Below are 20,000 nucleotides of genomic sequence, written 5' to 3' on the forward strand. Positions count from 1 at the left end.
TACAAAATTGGTTTTGTTAATTGAAATAAAGCTGACATAAAATAAAAAAATATATAAATATTAGATTATAAAAACGTACAACATTTTAATTAATTTAAAAAAATACTAAAACAAAAAGATAAATACTTAAAAAAATGACAAAGGAACATAAAATTGTATGTCAACAGTGAAATAAGCTACATTTGAATTTAATTTTTTTTTATTATTATTATTTTCAGAAACTTTTGCCAAAAAACTAAAATTACTAAAACTTAAATGAACTTAAGCTTTATAGAAAAATTTAAAATACAATTAAAATGAAAACTGGAAAAAAAAAGAAAAAAAAATTATATGTATATATATATATATATATATATATATATATATATACACATCATATATATATATATTATATATATACATATATATATATATATATATATATATATATATATATATATATATATAATATATATATATATATAAAAAATTAAAAAGCTATTTCAATTGTATATAAATATTAAATAACACTGGATAATCATTAATGGCAACAGAAAACTTGTAGGTGATATCTAACCAAAGAGTTGCATGGACAAGCTCAGTGTTTCCCACAGCCTTACACTCCCCCGCCCCCATATATACATATATATGCAAATTAATTTTCTGCCAGCAGGAGGCGCTTTAAGAGCGGGAGAGATACAGGATTCTCCGGTAACGGCTGTAAAGCAGCGCTGAGCTCACAAACGCTGCCTTTATCAAGCATTAACGTTACATGCAAAATGAAATGAAAATTAAATCGAAAATTTTCTAAATACAGTCGGTTTCCTTCTGAAATACAGTGATATAAAAACACCCGCATCGGTTTTTGATTTTGAAATGTGCAGTGCTCATGTTTATTCAATGAATTCAAAGCCTTTTGGAAAATCTTTTTGTGGCGGTCAGTTTTGATATTGTGGCGGCCCGCCACAAATATATCAATGTGTGGGAAACCCTGAAGCTTCAGTACTCATTATTCACTGTAATTACATAGAAGAAAAAAAACCTTCACCACTAATAACAAACTGTTTCCACTTGGGTGAATGACAAATTGCTTCTCACCTTCAGTCTCCGAACCATCTCCTCCTTGGAGATCTTATCGGAGATCTCCTTCACCCCCGGCGGGTAGGTGATTTTGCCATCCGTGGCTCGATTCTTGGAGTGAGCCATGCTCTCCAATCAATGCTCGCTGCAAACGTGTCCCCAAAAAAAAAAAAAAGAGGAAGAAAAAAAAACCTTGAATGTGTCAGCGCAAAATTTTTACAAATGAACAAGAAATTTCTATCAATTACTCTTTTGGAAAAGAATGTGCTGATAAAGAAATGATCCAATGGACCCTTAATATGGATTTGACTTTGACTATAAAACCCTCTAAAACTCATTTTAGAAAGAGCAGTCTTATGCATTTGCCAGAGACACATTTCAATTCAAAGAAAAGCTATACTTTAAATTCAAGTTGATGTGCACAGAGGTTTTACCACTTAAACTAAAACACAACGCCCACATGTGAATTACAATAACAAGCCCAATCAAGACAGACAAGACAAAAATGCTAATTAAAACAACTGCATAATAAGTGTTGCACAATAATCAGCTGTAATTCATAGTTATAATCAGCTAAATTAATCCTACTGCCATAAAAATGAAGTAAGAAAGACCCCAAGAAATCCTTCATCGACAGAAAATTAGAGCAGGGTGTATTGAAGGGCTTTTACATTTATATGTACATTTATATACATTTTTAATGAGAAATATACAAATAGGCATCGATCATTCACAATAAGATCTATAATTAGAATTTTACAAATTAGGTCCTTTTTTATTTCATGCAGACTTTTAAAAAAATCTCTCTTAAAAAAATTATAGTAATCTTTTTTATCTGCAATAATATGTGGAAATATATTAAAAAAGTGGTTTTTTAAATAATGAATTAATATTATATATTAGTAATATGTTTTTCAATTGTTAATATTCGTGTTGCGTGTGTTTATATGTATGTGTAACGTTACACACTATATATATATATATATATATATGTGTGTGTGTGTGTGTGTGTGTGTGTGTGTACACATCCACACAAACACACACAACATGCATATTAACAATTAAAAAACATATTACTAATTCATTATTTAATAACTACTTTGACTTTGATGTATTTCATGTGGTCTTTAAATACGCAGTAGATTCAGAAATTAGTCAAAACGCAAATAAACGCTTTACAGGTGCTTCGTATTAACGTTACCCCTAAGAGCGATCCATGAAAGTTATTACGCCACAATTACGCAAGAAATTAATAATGCAAGGTGAGGTGAAATTAGCTGTCATTTCGAAGCAGGTTCAACACAGTGCAAGTGCTTCACAATCGCCAAACGCGTACAGCATTTTACAACACCTCTATGCGTGCGATTAGTAAACAATGCATCGCCTTTCCAGCTAACGTTATTTACAGACACCATTACAGCCTTACAAAGCTTTTGCTCGGGAAAAAAGAGAGGCTTACACTCTGACAGCAGGCTGACTTTCTCAACTGATGTCTTCGTGCAGCTCAACCAGGACAAAATACAGTTTTGATCACACAGCAGCTGTCATTTCATTCCTTTTACAGTGGTTTATCCCATAGAAACCGGGATAACACCCCTTAAGGGGGTGTTTACAAGCTAAAATTCAGTGCACACCACTAACAGCTCCTCTGTTACTAACGTTATCCAGATCCAATGCACAACAGCACGTCCCATCTCAATGTGCAATGGACCAAATTAACCACAAGAAAAAAATGAATGCAAACTACAGCAGTAGAATCTGAAATACGGTTTGAATCGGATTTTTAAAAAACAGGGCTAAAGCGGTTTACGAGCAGCTAAGCTAAGCTAACAGAGCTAAACACAAACACTCATATGCATGTAACGTTACACACACGAGGCTCCAGGAAAGTGCACGGCCCTCTTCTGCAATGAAAACGGCCACGAAAACACACGTTACACGTAAACCAACAACAACTGTCATTGCAATCTGCGTTTTGAGTAGACAATTTGGCGAGAAAGAGCGTCCGATATCCTCGCATGGGTTAACAGAAGAATAGAAAACCAACCGCCGAAAAAAGAAAAAGCACCTACTGAAACAGCCACGAAATAATAATTCCAATTAACGGACTCCATTCGGCGCGGGTGGATTCCACATGCTTGCGGTTTGAATTCAAACGGACGTTTAACTTACCTTATTGGAAAAAGTGCGCGCTCCACTCGCTTCTCCCACCGCTGTGATCCTCCTGTCGGCTTCAAAATGGCGCCAATTTGTCCCTATCTACACCAGTCAGTGCAGCTCCGCTCAATACAGATCCTTCACTTCCCTCCTCCGCTCGAGTTTATTTATTTAAAGGCATGACTGTATTTCTCGTGGCTATATTAGCGGTTTGGGTTTGGAGAAAGAAATAAACTGCTATAATAATGATGTAAATGGCTTGTGTATAAACGAGCGTTTCTGTTCAGTCGCTAGCGGGTTGGATTGTGGTGCAACAGTGACACCTAGAGGCCATGAGGAGCGTGACAGCGGGTCTCCGCCTTTATATAGTTACAATGGCTGGATAAAGCACTGCACCAGTGTAAAATAACTGAAATACAATAGAAATATTAGATGAAATATTCTCACTTTGAAGACTTCGGAAATGTTACCGTAAATAAGTTGAGGTTGAGGTAAAGCTACTAAACCGGAACTAAAATTAATTAAAGCTATATAGAAATATTAAAAATGACAAAAAGCACATACCAAGATTACTAAAATTGTAATTAAACTGGAAAATATAAAAACAAAACAAAAAAATCTAAATAATAAATTCTCCTTATAAATAATATTGTGCTGGGGTCATTTTTAAATCAAAAAAATTAAACCGTTTTTAAAAGTCAAGGATTCACCATAAAAAGAACATGATAACATGATAAAGTAATTTTGCTTTTAATAATGTGCTTTTGTCATTTCTTATAATTGTCTATTAAGCTTTATCTATTTTTGGCAATTTTAATACTTCAATTTGAAATTTTTTAAAAATGCTGCTTTGGGAACTGTTTTCCAACAAATTAAAATATTAAATTACGTGAAATGTGGTTAAAAAGAAAAAGAAAAAGACAGAATCCTTTTAATCGGCCCACACTGAAAAGCACCCAAGTGTAGAAATTTCCATTTTATTTAAAACAAATCAACATTTATTTAACAAAAAATTTAAAATAATCAGCACTTCAAAAACTTGATTAGAACATGAGCCATCAACAATGTACCGCACCAGCATATTCATAAAATATAAACCCTGAGATTAGATCAGTGTCTAGTAGACTGAGCTGCCGGTCTTTTGGAAAATAATAAAAAAAAAAAAAAAAAATATTACAGAGAATGTTTTTTTTTTTTTTTATGCTCCTAGTTCAGCATGTCACTACAGATATTATTTTTTTATTTGGTCTTCCATCTGGAAGCTCTGCATTAATTTTATGAGTCAGACTGTCTAAATGTCAAAGGATTTATCAGACTCCAATGGTCTTATCCTAACAATGTTTCAATGTGGTCATTTACAATGGACAAAACCAGAACAGCAAAGAACACTTTCATATGTGCACTGTGCACTAAGCAAAATTACAGAAAATACAAAAGAAAGTGATACTATTTAAACAGACATTCTCTTATTTTTGTAAAATGTTTTTAGTATTTCAAATAGATATGCCAATGGTCATTAAAACATTAAAATCACAATAAAATCATTAAAAACATCTTTAGCTGCATCAATATGTATGAAAATAATTTTATATTTATATATATATATATATATATATATATATATATATACAATTATATATATATATATATATATATATATATATATATACACTATCAATAAGAATGATAACATGGCAATTAGGGGTGTGCCCGAAGCCGAATACCTTATTCGAAAAGCACAGATAATGGCTTCAAAAATGAATAACAGATAACGAATAGCTCTGCCCGAATATTCGGCTGAGGCTGCAGCACAGTCTGGTGTTTGCTAGATTCACAGGTGAGCCAGGGGATCAGCACAATATTTTACACAGACCTCTAAATTCACTCAGTGAGTGTGTGAAGTGAATGAACGTAAATTTTATGAATTAAAAGAGCGCAAATCATACACCGCATTGCTATTGTCACGCGTGCATCTCTCAGAAATCAGAGCTTGGCAAGAGCAGGCCTAATATTACCTAAAATATTACATCATACATGTTCTACTATTTGTGTATATATAAAAGGCAATGATTTAAACCTTACAGGCTACGATATGATACACGAAAGAATAAGCACAGCGCGATTGCCAATCAAACAGCCGCGTTGCCGTCTCTGCGCATTTCCATCTCTCAAAAACCAAACCAGCTCTCTGTCTAGAGTATAGGCTAATAATCAACTTAAATAAAGATACATTTTCTACTAAGCCTACATGTTTGCTTCCTTAACTTTTGCTGGTTTGCATGGCATGTGCACATTTGTTTAGTGAAGTTAAAAAAAAGACTCGTTTAAATAGTTCTGCATAATGAAATGTTAACCTTGAATTAATTCATTCACTTAAATGTTTGTCATAAAATTATTAATTTGATATTTAAGAACAATGAATAGAAAAAAAAAAGAAAAGAAAAAAAATACACAGAAATATACAAAAAGAAAAGAAAAAAAGGGACATATTTTTCCATACTCTGTTCTCTTTTTTCCCCATAGGTTTTCCAGACCTGCGCATTAAGTGAAATACTTTTTTTAAACGCAGGAACCAGTGAGCCAAAGGAATTCATGTTGTTTTACATAATCCTCTAAAATTACAACACAGTAACAAGTGTGTGAAGTAGCTAAATGAGTTAATAAAATAACAGTGTTGCAGTTGCCTTTTTCCATGCATTTCCTGGAAATTACTTAAATCATTTTCCATATTTCTAAATTGCGTAGGAACCCTTACTGTTTTAATTTAGATACTTAAATATCTATTTATTGGATCATGAAAGGTCCCCAAGCTGGGACTCAAACTCACGTTGCTCGAAGCACAACCGCACTGTATCTCGAAGCACCGCCTATACAAGGAAATCGGCTCCAACTGTTAGAAGATGTTTAAATAGGCTAAATGTTATAATCATAAAAAAATATATATTATTTTAGTTAAACACTGCATATCTGTTCAGTTCTGGTTCAAGCTCTGCCTACTTCCGGTATTATCCGAATACAGATACAGATACAAATAATTTTGTGATTGATACAGATACAAATACAGATACAAATACTGGCTTCGCTGCACACCCCTAATGGCAATATTTCTAATTCAAGAACAGCTAAATATCATTGGTTCTCTGTTAATTGCCTTTCTTTTTATGGGGAGGCACCACAGAATTCATCACAATGTCAACATTCACCGGCCGCTCGAAACCATCCAGCATCTTTGCTATTGTTTCTCGAGGGACTCCGTGCTTGTTCCTCCTGTTGATTAAATTAATAGACAGGAAATTACCAGGACAGTCAAGCTCTATTAGACTGCTAAACCAAGCCAGTTGAAAATAAAACATATAAATGAAAATAGCAATGGCTCTTAATCTGACCAGAGTCCGCTGGACTTATTCATAGGGATATGAAAGATACTTACTGATCCTAGACTAAAAAACATTTTATCCACTTACTCACAACTGAAATCTTTACCTCTGTACCATAAGCCAAAACCTGATCCAAAGTCAATAGTGTTCCTCATTCAGTGATTAATAAAAGTCACTGTGTTCCTGAGAACCAAAACTATAAACAGACTTACTTTTCTAACTGGGCAGGATCATATTTCCAGCGGGTATCTGGCTCAAGAAAGTCCACTCTGTATCCATTGTCTAAAGCCTGTGTGAAATAAAGTAAATGAATAAAAATGTGTTACTAATTAGTAGTTCATTTAGCAAATAGCTGGAGAAATCCTTGCATTGTAATGCAAATCTCTGAATGCAAACATATGGAAATGATCTAAAGCACAGCTAATAAAACTTTCAGCCAGTGTTCACAGCCAATCTAAAGCCTCACTTGCATTTCACAAAAATATTCCAATCCCAGGCATTATTTAAAGATGCATACTCACCATTTGAACATAAGGCTTCATTTCCCAGGCTTTAACATTAGTGTTGTCGATGATAACAGGTGATCGGCCCTCCGACATCGCTTGTTCAGCTTAGAAATGACAAAGCCATAAAGAATTAGTATCAAATCTCAGAAAAAAAAAATGTCAAGAAAAAGTCCTGGTCATATTTGACCCCAAAAGCAAAACAAAAAAAAATTAAGAAAATAAAAAAAATAAAAAAAAGATATATTAGGATTCTTTAGATTGTTTTGTACTAAAACATTGTTTTCATGAAAATTAAGCAAATTAATATATGCCATTTCTCTTTAATTTAATGCATATAAATCCTATTTTTATAATTAGAATTGAATTATATGTATTTATACATCATTGATGTGTTTGATAAATAAAATAACGAAATGTTTATTTTTTTTTCTTGTTTAACTGTAATGATGAAAACTGTAGTAGTGAAAATAACTGCATTAAAGCATTACGAATCAAGTGAATCACCACTGAAAATAATTATAAAAAGAAATCTCCAAAAACAGGGTTCATTTACTTAATTTAATCCATTAAAACATATTTAACTTATTTATTTTGGGCTGAAATATGACCTGGAGTCTCCCAACTAATGTCAAATTACATATTTGATAAATACATATTTAATAAATACATAAAATAAAATGTATATATGACTTATAACCTAGACATGTTAAAATCACACACACACATACTATATTTGTATAATAATTTATATAAATATAAATTTCATCCTAAATTGTAGGATGAAAACTTTCTAGTGTCCCAGATGTAACTTAGCCTGTCCTCACCTCTCTTCTGATTCCAGTCATGTGCATCCCCAAGCAGAGCAGAATCATACACATATCTGTTGTCTTGGAAAAAGTAGTCATCTGTGCTCAGTATTACTCCGTTGGGACCAGTGGACAGGAGCTCTCTGAGAGACATACAGTGCAATATCAGATCTCTATTTCTCTGCTTACCTAAACTAATCAAAACATGCCATTGGGACAATTTTAGCACAACTTAACCAATCAGTACAAGCATTGCTTATAATATGTCTTCAATATCCAATCAAACATTTGAGCACTAACGTGGTGCAGAAACATCAATAAGGTCTTGTCTCTACATATTGAGTTTCGCTCACCTGGCCAAAGTGGATTTTCCAGATCCTGGGACTCCTCTCAACAGTATGAGCACTAAAGCAGTGTTATTATAACACTGATATCGGTCCTTTTCATGATAATGCTGCTCCCCGTGTAATGAAGATGTTTCATATTCCTCAGAGAATCCAGGATGCTCATGTGACTGGAAACCCCTGTTTCGTTCATGCCATCTGTTTAAAGGTAATGGTGGTCCTTCCCATGGACCCCAGCTGTTGTTGTTGGCATGGAAACCGTGGAAGATGCTCCCCTGAGGTCCCATGTCTGGAGGATACATGACAGCCCCTCCAGAGTTTGGGGGAGGGAAGAACTGCACCCTTGGGTCTAGAGGAACCCATGGTGGAGGAGGATCCCACGGCTTTGGATATCCTCCTCTACCAAAGTCATCCGTATTGCGTTGTAAGTGAGGTCTCCATCTCTTCTGCTCTTTTTGGTTGCGTTCGTGTGGATCTGGGTAAGGTCTATAGGCTCTGCCATGATCAGTTACGACAACAGGATTGACTGTATTGTAAGGTTGGTCGCTTCTGGGCTTGTTGGAAGGATGGAGCTCATGCTGGTCAACCGGTGTGGTGTCAGCACTCACGTCAACCTTATCGACTTCCTCAAGCTCTTTGTAAAATTCACAAAGCTCCTGCTCAATAAATGGCTTGGGACGACACACCGGCCCAATAAATGAAGCACTAGTAATACCCAACTCTCCAATGACCCGTTCTCTTTCTGTTTGGCTTGTGTTCCCAGTTGAACATGTGTTGGTAACTTCTGTCTGTATTTGTGTTGAACGATCCAGTTCCCCACCATCTGGATTCACATCCTGTTGAGTCCTGAAATGACTTCCATCAGGTAAAAAAGCTAATTCAGTCCGATTGTTTGTCTGGTTGTTGGATGATTTAGTTACTGGTGTCACCGAGACACCATCTGAGAGAGTTTGTGGCGTGGTTTCATATCTTTCCTCTACATTTCCACCATCAGGCGGAGAAGTAGACTCAGTGGCATTGACATTTGGCATCTATAAAGAATAATAAAACCACACAATGACTTACACCACATAGTAAAGCAACACATTATGTAAACTCGTTAATTCATTTTTGTACAAATGTGAACGGAATAGTCAGGCCAACCGTTTATTAGGCATTACAAGTTAGTCATAAGATTGTACAGACGTTTATATCTGTCTGTTGACTGCCATCTTTTACTAGTTTACAAAATAGTATTTAAAATGACGGAAGGCTTTTCTATACACAATGAGGTTCAAGTTTCAGTACCCAACGTTATATATTTTAAGCTTGAAATTTTATTAAATCTATCAAGTAACGGTGAAAAGCTTTACCTGACGGGTTAAAAACTTGTGAACGCTATGTTCTGGTTAATCAAACGTTCATCATCGACATATCTGGTAATAACCTAGCGAGAAGCCAAGCACCTAGACACGCAACACCACAAAAGGGAAGTAAGAGAATTCAAAATAAAAGTCTCCTAAAATAAAAGTCTCCTAAAATAAAAATCTCCTAAAATAAAATAAAATAAAATAAAATAAAATAAAATAAAATAAAATAAAATGTTTCTGAAAGAAGTATCTCATGCTTATCAAAACTGCATCACAAATACATTTAAAAACATTAATACTGTGAATTATTGTTAACTTAATATTTAAATAACATTTTTACATTTTCCTTTTTTTCACCCCTGATATGGAAAAGCTGACTTTTTAGCATATGTTACAGTCTTCACTATCAAATGATCCTTCAGAAACCATTCTATTATGCTGATTTGCTGCTCTAAAACAATATTAAAAACAGTTCATATTTTTGTGGAAACCATGATAAATTTTTTTTGTTTGTTTTGTTTTGTTTCAGGATTCTTTGATGAATATAAAGATTAAAGGAACAGCATTTATTTGTAATAAAAATACTTTTGTTACATTATAAATGCCTTTACTGTTGATCTAATCACTGGGTCCTTGATGAATAAAAGTATTTTACGTGATATGAAATAATATAAATATAGCTTATGTTGTAATTTACATTCCTGTGCATGTTTCAGTGAACTGTTAGGATGTCAACAAAAATAGTATAATTACAAATTTCACTTAAACAATAAGTGAAAACTCAACGTGCTTAAAGGGTTACTCCACCGCAAAATGAAAATTTTGTCATTATTCACTTACCCCCATGTTGTTCCAAACCCGTAAAAGCTTTGTTCGTCTTAGGAACACAATTTAAGATATTTTGGATGAAAACCAGTAATTTAGGCTTGATATTGTCCAATAGACTGCCAAATAAATAACAGTGTCAAGGTCCAGGAAAGTATGAAAAGCATCGTCAGAATAGTCCATCTGCCATCAGTGATTCAACTGATTCAAGTGATTGAATCACTGATGGCAGATGGACTATTCTGACAATGTTTTTCATACTTTTATGGACCTTGACACTGTTATTTATTTGGCAGTCTATGGGACAGTCTCTAGCCTACCGGTTTTCATCCAAAATATCTTAAATTGTGTTCCGAAGACGAACAAAGCTTTTACGGGTTTGGAACGACATGGGGGTAAGTGAATAATGACAAAATTTTCATTTTGGGATGGAGTATCCCTTTAACCACAGAATGTGTCAGTTTCCACTTAGATCCTCTTATGTGAAGAAGCATAAAGTTTGAGTCCTAAATAACTGCCAAAACCATATTTTGTATTGAAGGCTGATTTAACATACATATAAAATACACATTGGAAATATGCATCAGGAATTGGAATCTTCAGATCCTCTTGTAGCAGAGATTGCTGGTAAACCACTGGAACTAAACCAAAACTGCCTTTGAGTATACATGCATTTCTGTCCTTTTCAAGCTGTTTGGGGTTCATTTCCATCTATACTGTGGTATGATTGCAAACACATGATAATTACAGATGAGTGTAGTATCTTTTTATTCCTTTTTTCCATAACTTGTTTTATTTGTTACAAAGGAATGGCTTGTTTTATTATATTTTAATGAGTAAAACTGCTTTGCTAGCTGAAATATCCACCCTTTAACTAAATACTGAATATAGACTTGGAAATTTTAACTTCTTCTCAAATTCATCTTCATTTTTGATGACCCTCAAAATACTGTTTTCCTATGAAATCCCCATCTTTGCTCTCTGTCAAAACAGGATAAGTTTGCAGGCACATATGCAAACATATGTGGTTATATGTGGGTTTGAACTGAAATCCCCTGTAAACACTGCAGGCAGCCAAACACCATGACTGGTGAGAGTAATTCAGAGCAGCTTTTGAGAATGTTTTCAGTCATCTCACCGCCAAAAGCATTTAATCTAGTCACAGATACCATCAACAGGGTCAGATGCTATAGGAAAAGAGAATAAAAACAAAACATGATGTGTCCATAGTTTGACCCAGAACCATGAAGGAATGGTTTTCATGTGTTATTTAGTCATGGAAGACACATATTATTTTTTCTTTTCTTTTTACACTGATGATGAATTGTTATTATGCACACTTTACATGTTTTTTTTTTTTTTTTTTTAATTTTGCTGATTGTAAGTACAGTCTGTTTATTTAGTTGCATACTCTATTTTATATTCAATTCCTCTATGTGTTCATTTTAATATCTTTTACTTATTCACTGTATTTATTCATTCATACTAACAACTCACCCAAAATATTCATAAGAACTTTTCTGTTTGTGCATTTATTTATTTATTTATTAGACAGTGGCATTAAAGAGTTCATAACACAGTTACACACTTTCTTCGATTCCCACTGGATGCATATGCATAATCATAATCATCCAGAAATTAATTTTACCAAAATATCCCAGACATGATTCCTGAATCATGGTCTATAAATACTTTTTAAAAGAATGGAGAATTTCTACTGATTTACCAGCTCAGTAGTTGAAAACTCAACTGAAAATGAAGGCTAATTGTCACAGCAGTTGATAATTATTGACAGTTTATGGCCACATTATAAGCGCTCAACAGTTGAGTATGGAGTTGGCCCTCATGATGCGCATGACTTTCCGAGAGCTGTAACTGTATTCAAACTGAATGTGCTCATGATAGAAGTACAAATATCCTGTTAAAAAAATAGAAACAACAGTTATTTTAATTCAAGCATTCATGCTTTGTTGAATCAGTTAAAATAAATTAATTGACACAATAAGAAAGTTATGCAACATTATTAATTTACACATACCATAATGATATGCAACAGCATCCACTTCGTCTCCTATTCCAGGAAAGTCGTTCTCAATGGATCGTGGGTATCCACTGTCCATGGTGCCTTTCTCTTCATCATAACTGAAGTTGAGATGCAGCTAACATTAGCTTCTGGCATTTTATTGAGTGTTGGATTTGCTTATAGGTTCAAAATACTCAAAATGCAATTAAATATTTGGACATTTTAGGGGTTTTTTTCCCCACAAGATTATAACATACCTCCAGTATTCTTCATCTACGAAAAGTAGAGTCTTGCCCGTGTCTCGGATGTTAACTGCTGCATCTATTTTGCGGACAGTCTTCGGGAGGCCAAGCTTGTGGATGTATTTTGGATAGCCCTCAACCAGATTGTAGCCATTGAGAGCCCACATTTGGATACCTATAATATTTTTCAGTTATAAAAATATTCAAGATAATTTAACTCAGAAATGTATCTGTAGGTGTTGTACTGTTATTTTTAAGTAAAACTAAAATAACTAAAACATTTCGTTTAGTGAGATAAAGACGAGATAAAATAAATATAAATTGCATATTAAAAACAAACATAAAACTTACAGTATTTGTTAATATTTTAAATTAGCCTTTAATTTTATATTTTGTTCTAACTTTAATTTTAGTTACAGTTTTAGTAATTTTGTTGTTTTTGTTTTCGCCATTTATATATTTTTTTCTTAAACATGTCTATATCGTTTTTATTAAGTTAGATTTATAGTTTACATTTATTTTTAGTTCTTTTAGTACTTAAGAACTTTAGAACTTAAAACTTAATGAAAATGAGAAATGTTACCATGGTAACTAACTGAAAAAAAAAGTTTAAGTTGAAGTCAGGGTTTTATCATTAATTAAAGCTAAAACCATAGAAAATGTCACTACTTGAAATAAAATAAACTTCATAAATGAAATTAAATGTTTCTAAGGCAACATTTCTTCTTTTACAGTAAGTACTAAAAAACAAAATACATAAAAAAAGAACATGACAAAAACACACAACATAATTACTAACTAACTCTTTAACTAAAATTAAATTGAAAACAGAAAATATGAAAATAAAATCTAATTTAAAATATGAATAAGTACTATATTAGTAGAAAACTATATATATGTATGTATTAAACATATTTTATCTTTGCAAAAAAAAGATCAAATAACATGATTTACAATTTGATTAAAATTTAAAAACTAACCACTGAATATGATGACAATATCTTTCTCTGCGTTCTCGTAGGCAGCATCTACTTGGTTTGGTAATTCAGGCCAGGTACTTTTAATGAGAGTTTGTTCAGGCTCAGGCATTTGTGGATGTAGTCGCCAGTAAAACCTGCCAACAATAACAAAAAAAGGAACCATATATAGGATATAATACATTATACAACAGTTAAAAATGTGGTGGTGCAGTCAAGGCAATTTTTATCACAACAATGAACCGTGAACTATTTTTGCACCTGTCTTTGAAAATGATTGTCTCTCCACGGAGTTCAGTGATGGCATCAAAACTCAGTTCAGGGTCACACTTGGTTGGAGCGTCTGGTTTAGGCTTGACTCTTCCATGGTCTGGGTTTTCACCTCAATTAACCCAAAAACAAAGGCTGAATCAGGACTATGAAGCTTTTTGGAATGATCTTTTGTTCAAAATTATATATTACTCACCATAGAGAGATTGGATTCCCTTAATGTCATCCTCAGACAGAGGGTAACCCTTGCCGTAGGAGTACACTGGGTACATCAGTGACCCTGGATCAGAGGAATGGGCCATACCGAGAGCATGACCGAACTCATGGGCCGCAACCAAGAACAGATTGAATGCTGCAAAAAACATGGTAAAGATTACTATATGATTTGAAATCAAACCTTTATACACTACCTTTTTTTCACTTATAATCAGCAAGGACACATTACATTGATCAAAAATGACAGTGAAGACATTTATAATTTTACAAAAGATTTTCAAATAAATGCCTTTCTAACTTCAGCACCAAATCAGCACATTAGAATGATTTCTGAAGGATCATGTGACACTGAAGACTGGAGTAATGATGCTGAAAATTCAGCTTTGCATCACAGGAATAAATTATATTTCAAAATGTATTAAAATAGGAAAAATAGCTATTTTAAAATGCAATAATACTTAACTATATTGGTGTGTTTACTGTATTTTTGATCGAATAAATTCAGCCTTTGTGAGCAAAAGAGGCTTCTTTCAAAAATATAACAAAATTAAAAAAGCAGTTTTTACTGTGAAAGTCTTTGGTCCATGTTTCATCCTCATCAAAGTGTGTATCACCACCAATGCCGTTTCCAGGCGGATAAGCATGAGCAAGAAGTCCCTCAGGTCCATCAAACGGGTTGAAGTCTCCATGTTCTGTCATTTGCATACAAAAAAAAAGGATGGTGATTGACAGAAAGAGAACCAGAAATAAATATCCTGCATTTTATTCTCCACTTCAATAAAAAATCTTAATGCTAATACCTTTTGCTCCAAAGCTGATCATGATATCAGCATTCCCCTCATACAGTTTCTTAAACCTCAGTGGAGTCACCCTGCTCCAGACATTAAAAGCATTTCGAACGGCTTTGTCCACATCCGCCTTCCTCAGGTCAGGAGTATAGTTCAGAATCCTGTGAATAAAAGACGTATTTTGAAAACAAAACTGCCTCTTTTTACCTTATTCAATACTTTAATGTACAAACACAAACCTGAAGGTCACATTTGTGTTTTTCCATTTGAGGTCTCGAGGAAAGTGATTATATTCAGCCACATCTGGAACTCCACAGCGAGCCATTTCCATGACCTCCAAGGTGTTGTCGTCCAGCTTTCCTGTCACTTCCAACCGGAAAAAAGCTTGCATCTCTCGAATCTTCTGGTGCATGAGATCAGATGCTTTTCGTTCTCCCTGGAGACCAGCTGGCATGTCATAGTACCTTCGAAGATATTTCTACAAAATACATATGAAACATTTAAAAACAGTTATCTTTTATCCTTTTAAAAACATTTTTAAAGAAAAAAAATAAAAGCTCTTCATACCTCTGCTAATAACAATTTGTCTTTCTCTTCATTTGCAATAGGTTTTGCTAAAGTGTGTGCAGCAATCACCAGCAATACCACAGCTGTGAGCTCCATGTTGACCGGATGATGTTCTGCTCAGTCTGACTGGGATCTTTATAGTGCTCTCTCCTGTCAAAAATTGTTTGTGATTCATGAAAAAAAAGTACCTTGGCCAATCCGCCACTTCCTCTAACCACACAGCCTGCAGAATGTGGTTAAAAACTGCTTTTAGGACACCTGAGTGAGCAATGATATCACTGCTGTAGTGCTACTTTTGGCTGCAAGTGATTTGTTGACTCATTTTGGTAAAGGACATGAGTAATGAAAGGTTATAAAGCCATGTTAGTACTTCTTGTTTTGATTTTTCTTGTGTGATTTTAGAGTTTTAGAAGCCCTTATAGCACAACATACCTCTGAGACTTGCTCATGTGTGATTTAAAAAAACACACAAGAAATCTATTTTTAGGCCTAAATGGTGACAAGCCTTGATGCCAACTCTACTGGCTTAATATCAAGGTGACTATTAATATTTCCAGACTTCTGGATTATGAATCATAGCCATTCAGTTTTGACTAAGACCTGGCATATGACTTCTAAACCTGTACAGACGTTAGGAAATTTAGCAGCTATAGGGTCTAAAGTACACACAGAAACTAAAACGAGTCTTGTCAACAAATCTTTCACAATTACCAGTAAATAGCATTGCCGGTGATTTATCAAAATGAATTATGATAAAAACTATTACTGTTAAAACGTTTGGAAAGACATTCATTATTTTATTCAGCTTTGCCATAAATTAGATTTTTAAAAATATCACAATATCTTAAAATATATTAAACAGTTACTGTATTTTAAATTGTACTAATATAATATAATATAATATAATATAATATATATATATAATATAATATAATATAATCTATATAATATAATATATATAATATAATATAATATAATATATAATATAATATAATAATATTAGTTTTTACTTTATTTTTGCACACACTCTCTAAAGGTCCAAGATCATGTAATTCTCACAACTCACAAAACTCTTTTGTGGAGTTTTGTCTACTGATTTTTTTTTATTTTTATTTTTTGGAAAGATGTTTCGTCGGCTGAACCATCGGTATGTTATTAAACAACACATTTACAACCCACTGAATGCAGAGTACTTCTATTCCTCACAGCCCCATTTTCATTCCTGTCAAAAAGTGACTAAGGTCAATTGGTTAAAAGGTCAAAAGCTGCTTTGACACAACCAGTATTGTATAAAGCGCTATACAAATAAATGTGACTTGACTTGACATGACTTGACTTGTTTGATTAAAAAATGCTTTGCATGTTTTGCACAGCTGTTAGGGGCTTTTTTGCAGTTTTGCAGCATCATCACATACAAAAACATAGTCACTCTGTTGGTTTTCCTGTGGTGCAGCCTGAACCCAGGTAAAATGTGCAAAGAAAACACACTGTACATGAATAACTGTTAATATTCAATTCATATTTTTTCCCATATTTTGTTTGTCTGTACATTTATTTAAACATTAACTTGTATTAAGAAAACAAAATAGCATTAAGTGTATTATTAGGTCCAAAGGTGCAAAGAGCAAAATATCTTCAGGGCTACAAGTGTAGGCATGTCCTCTTAATGGCAGCTGTCCCCGAAATAACACAGTAATAAAGTGAGAGAATTCTTAAAATGTGACTTTGCTACTCTACACCTCTGTAAAGTACACATTATTAAACAGACAAGTGTCTAGTTTTCTAATAACACAGGTTTTACAGAAGGTTTGTAAATAAAACCACTGCTCAAAAGCACTTGAGACTTAACGCTTCAAAATATGTGATACACTATTGTTTTTAAGTAGTCACAATCAGGCAGGTATGTAAAAAAAATGAGCACTGTGGGCATTATATTATCTCTCTTTTTTTCTGCCAGCTGCACAACAGAATAAAATCTTGAGTGAACAGTGGGAATGTGAATGTTAATTTAATTTCAGTCAAATATTTTGAGCGGAATGGTTTAAGCAACGTTTTGTTTTGTTTTTTTTACTTGAAATATCAGTTTTAAATTCTCATGGATCACTGACTTCTAATGAAGTGAATGGTATCTGTATCACCCCCCAACAAATGTCTGATCTGGGAGTAAGTTTGGTGAGCGGGTAAGAAATTCCATGAAAGTCTCAAATATACACAATTTGCTTTAAACAGACTGAACTAAATTGAACGTAATTCAAGTCTACCTGAGGCCAAAATCTACAGGCTCTATTTCAACAAAGGAGATACAATTAACACCTGTTGTCAACAAGATGATGGGCATCAGTCAGATCCAGGAGCTGAGATCATATACTTCAGCGGAAAATGTAAAACCCTCATATCTTGCCTTGAGGTCTATATTTATTTATTCTCTCAATCTTTACGATAAAACGCTAAGAATACATTATGATACTCTCTGTCTCTAAAATCTGTGGATGTAAATGACCTGATGTCTATGATGCAATACATTACAATACATTTTTCAAAATTAACAATGATGGCATCTTAGAATTGCTGAAAAAGGAATGAGAGCTATAACAGAACTGTAAATATGTGCAAATAGGCTGAATGAGTGTGAATCATGTCAAAATGAGACCATGGGGAACTTCCCAGGTTGAAACTGTGGATCATGTCAGACATCTGCAGGGTTGATGTATGAGGAAGGGGATGTTGAGAGCAGCTGCCAATGTAGGAACCACCCACTTGTGATCAAAATGTTATTTGCTGGATATGATTAAAGGATTAGTTCACTTCCAGAACAAAAACATTGTCTGACTATAACACTATTGCCTGATTTTGTCAACGAAAATAGTTTGAAACAAAGTCACAGTTGAGCAGCTGCACATCTCTAAAAGCAAACACAGCTGTGTTTTGTTTATGAAAAAACGTGCGTTTTTAGTCTGTGATTCATGATTACCCATTCATAATTGCTAAGAATCAGCCATTCCAACGAATCAATTGAAATAATTATTCAGTGATAAAATGTTACCTGCCGCCCCCTACTAGCAGTTTTAGTTTCATTTTTAAAGTATAATTTCAGTCAATACTGTTTTCATATGATTGCTAACTTATTCTTACTTGTTCTAATGCTATTGTTTTAAATGGACATTTTAAAAAGCTTATAAACATTTGAATTTGACATAATAGCTGACATAGCCTAGGGTATTTGTAATAAAATTAAAAAAATGCCATTACTGTAAATCACTTAAGGAGTCAGATGTCACCTCATAATGGTGAGAATATTTTATTTTATTTTTTAATCAGAATTTTTGATTATTGAACAGAAGGTTACTCCTTAATTTTTTGACTGTGCTCCTAATTTTTTTTTAAATCTACGAGTGCTCTTATTAATTAATAAAAAATCTTCAAGACATTACTCAGCAGCAATGAGGTGTTTATTGAAATAACAGAGACGAACAGGTAATTCACATACACAATTTTTACACTCTCTCTCAAAATGGCCATATTTAAGTGGGAAAAAAATCATGTAGTTTGCATCCTTGGGTCATCATATAGCAGTCATTAAACATTTCTATGGTAAAACAGCTGACTAATATTAAAGGGTTCCTATTATGCTTTCTCACTTTTTGAATTTTAGTTCATGTGTAGTGTGTATGTTTGGGCATAAAAAGATCTACAAAATTACAAATCTCAAAGTCCACTCCAAAGGGAGATATTTTGTTTTCAAAAAAATCCCTTTTCAAGAACTACAATGAACGGCTCGTTTGGACTACAGGGTTTGTTTTCCGGGTTTTGTGACATCACAAAGCAGGCCATTAGAATATCATTAAAGGGGTCCTATTATGCTCTTTTACAAGGTCTTGATTTTGTTTTGGGGGTGTACCAGAACAGGCTCTCATACTAGGTTGTTCGAAAAACATATATTTTCCACGTACTTTACATTATTACAACACCTCTCTCCCCAGTCTGCCATGAACAGCTGGAATAGCTCCTGCATCAAATGAATTTCAACAGCTCTGGTGCAGTGGATCAGTGCAAGCATTTCAAATATTTGGGGGGACAGATTTTTTTAATTACTGGGGGGGACTTGTCCGACTGGTGCTTATAAAGACTACAGGTGCGGGGAATCATCTAATAATCAAACTAAACAAGGACAAGAACAAGACCAAATAAGGCAAACCAGGAACTGGAACGCTTGACAAAACAGGTCCAATCCTGACACATAATGGACAAAATATATTTATTTATGAAAAATGTATTTTTAACTAAATAAAATGATGACAATAAATAAATAAAAATAATGAGCAACAGTTAATTTTTTTTACACTGTTTAATTAGGTCCATCTTTCCCAAGTACAAAAAGTACTGAACAAAATTGTTGTTATCTGTATTCTATTTTTTTTAAAATAAATAAATCATGAAGCATGTTTATTATTCAATGTATTGTATTAAACTAAATGCCACTTGTGTCATTTTCTG

At 33.6% G+C, this 20,000-nt stretch overlaps 3 protein-coding genes across 5 annotated transcripts in view; all 3 read right to left on the bottom strand.

The window, feature by feature from the left end:
* Window positions 1-3,541, bottom strand: part of LOC109061588 (sister chromatid cohesion protein PDS5 homolog B-like) — a 41,545-nt gene extending 38,004 nt beyond the window's left edge. Inside the window, exons 1-2 of one of the 3 annotated variants that reach the window (XM_042771427.1) lie at window positions 3,232-3,541; window positions 1,078-1,204 (exon numbers count right to left, since the gene is read on the bottom strand). In XM_042771427.1, the coding sequence (XP_042627361.1) occupies window positions 1,078-1,185 (108 nt within the window). In that variant the 5' untranslated portion in view covers window positions 1,186-1,204; window positions 3,232-3,541. Of the gene's footprint in view, window positions 1-1,077; window positions 1,205-2,518; window positions 3,069-3,131 lie in introns of those variants that run through there. The other 2 variants (XM_042771428.1, XM_042771429.1) reach the window with 2 other exon arrangements.
* A 2,148-nt stretch (window positions 3,542-5,689) lies between these two features.
* On the bottom strand, window positions 5,690-9,758 carry LOC109060730 (NEDD4-binding protein 2-like 2). Its single transcript, XM_042771431.1, has 6 exons — window positions 9,602-9,758; window positions 8,259-9,280; window positions 7,924-8,048; window positions 7,115-7,203; window positions 6,806-6,882; window positions 5,690-6,483 (listed from the first exon to the last, which is right to left on the bottom strand). The coding sequence occupies exons 2-6, from the start codon at window positions 9,278-9,280 to the stop codon at window positions 6,360-6,362; spliced, it is 1,437 nt and encodes a 478-aa protein (XP_042627365.1). The 5' UTR covers window positions 9,602-9,758; the 3' UTR covers window positions 5,690-6,359.
* Window positions 9,759-11,939: 2,181 nt separating this feature from the next.
* Window positions 11,940-15,657, bottom strand: mmp13b (matrix metallopeptidase 13b). The gene is made up of 10 exons (XM_042771432.1): window positions 15,507-15,657; window positions 15,179-15,417; window positions 14,952-15,100; window positions 14,718-14,843; window positions 14,132-14,287; window positions 13,927-14,047; window positions 13,669-13,802; window positions 12,704-12,863; window positions 12,462-12,565; window positions 11,940-12,341 (listed from the first exon to the last, which is right to left on the bottom strand). The coding sequence occupies exons 1-10, from the start codon at window positions 15,600-15,602 to the stop codon at window positions 12,241-12,243; spliced, it is 1,386 nt and encodes a 461-aa protein (XP_042627366.1). The 5' UTR covers window positions 15,603-15,657; the 3' UTR covers window positions 11,940-12,240.
* Between the last annotated feature and the right edge of the window lie 4,343 nt (window positions 15,658-20,000).

This window comes from Cyprinus carpio, chromosome A15, assembly GCF_018340385.1.
Source record: "Cyprinus carpio isolate SPL01 chromosome A15, ASM1834038v1, whole genome shotgun sequence".
NCBI lineage: Eukaryota > Metazoa > Chordata > Actinopteri > Cypriniformes > Cyprinidae > Cyprinus > Cyprinus carpio.

What these genes read in the sequence shown, in the direction of transcription:
- mmp13b (XM_042771432.1), bottom strand. Translation starts at nt 15,602, where the DNA reads ATGGAGCTCACAGCTGTGGTATTGCTGGTGATTGCTGCACACACTTTA. An exon ending in AACACAAATGTGACCTTCAG is followed by an intron (nt 15,101 to 15,178) that starts GTTTGTGTTTGT and finishes TTTTATTCACAG; the next exon opens with GATTCTGAACTATACTCCTG. An exon ending in GATCAGCTTTGGAGCAAAAG is followed by an intron (nt 14,844 to 14,951) that starts GTATTAGCATTA and finishes TGCAAATGACAG; the next exon opens with AACATGGAGACTTCAACCCG.
- LOC109060730 (XM_042771431.1), bottom strand. Translation starts at nt 9,280, where the DNA reads ATGCCAAATGTCAATGCCACTGAGTCTACTTCTCCGCCTGATGGTGGA. An exon ending in GGAAAATCCACTTTGGCCAG is followed by an intron (nt 8,049 to 8,258) that starts GTGAGCGAAACT and finishes TATGTCTCTCAG; the next exon opens with AGAGCTCCTGTCCACTGGTC. An exon ending in TGAAGCCTTATGTTCAAATG is followed by an intron (nt 6,883 to 7,114) that starts GTGAGTATGCAT and finishes TATTTCACACAG; the next exon opens with GCTTTAGACAATGGATACAG.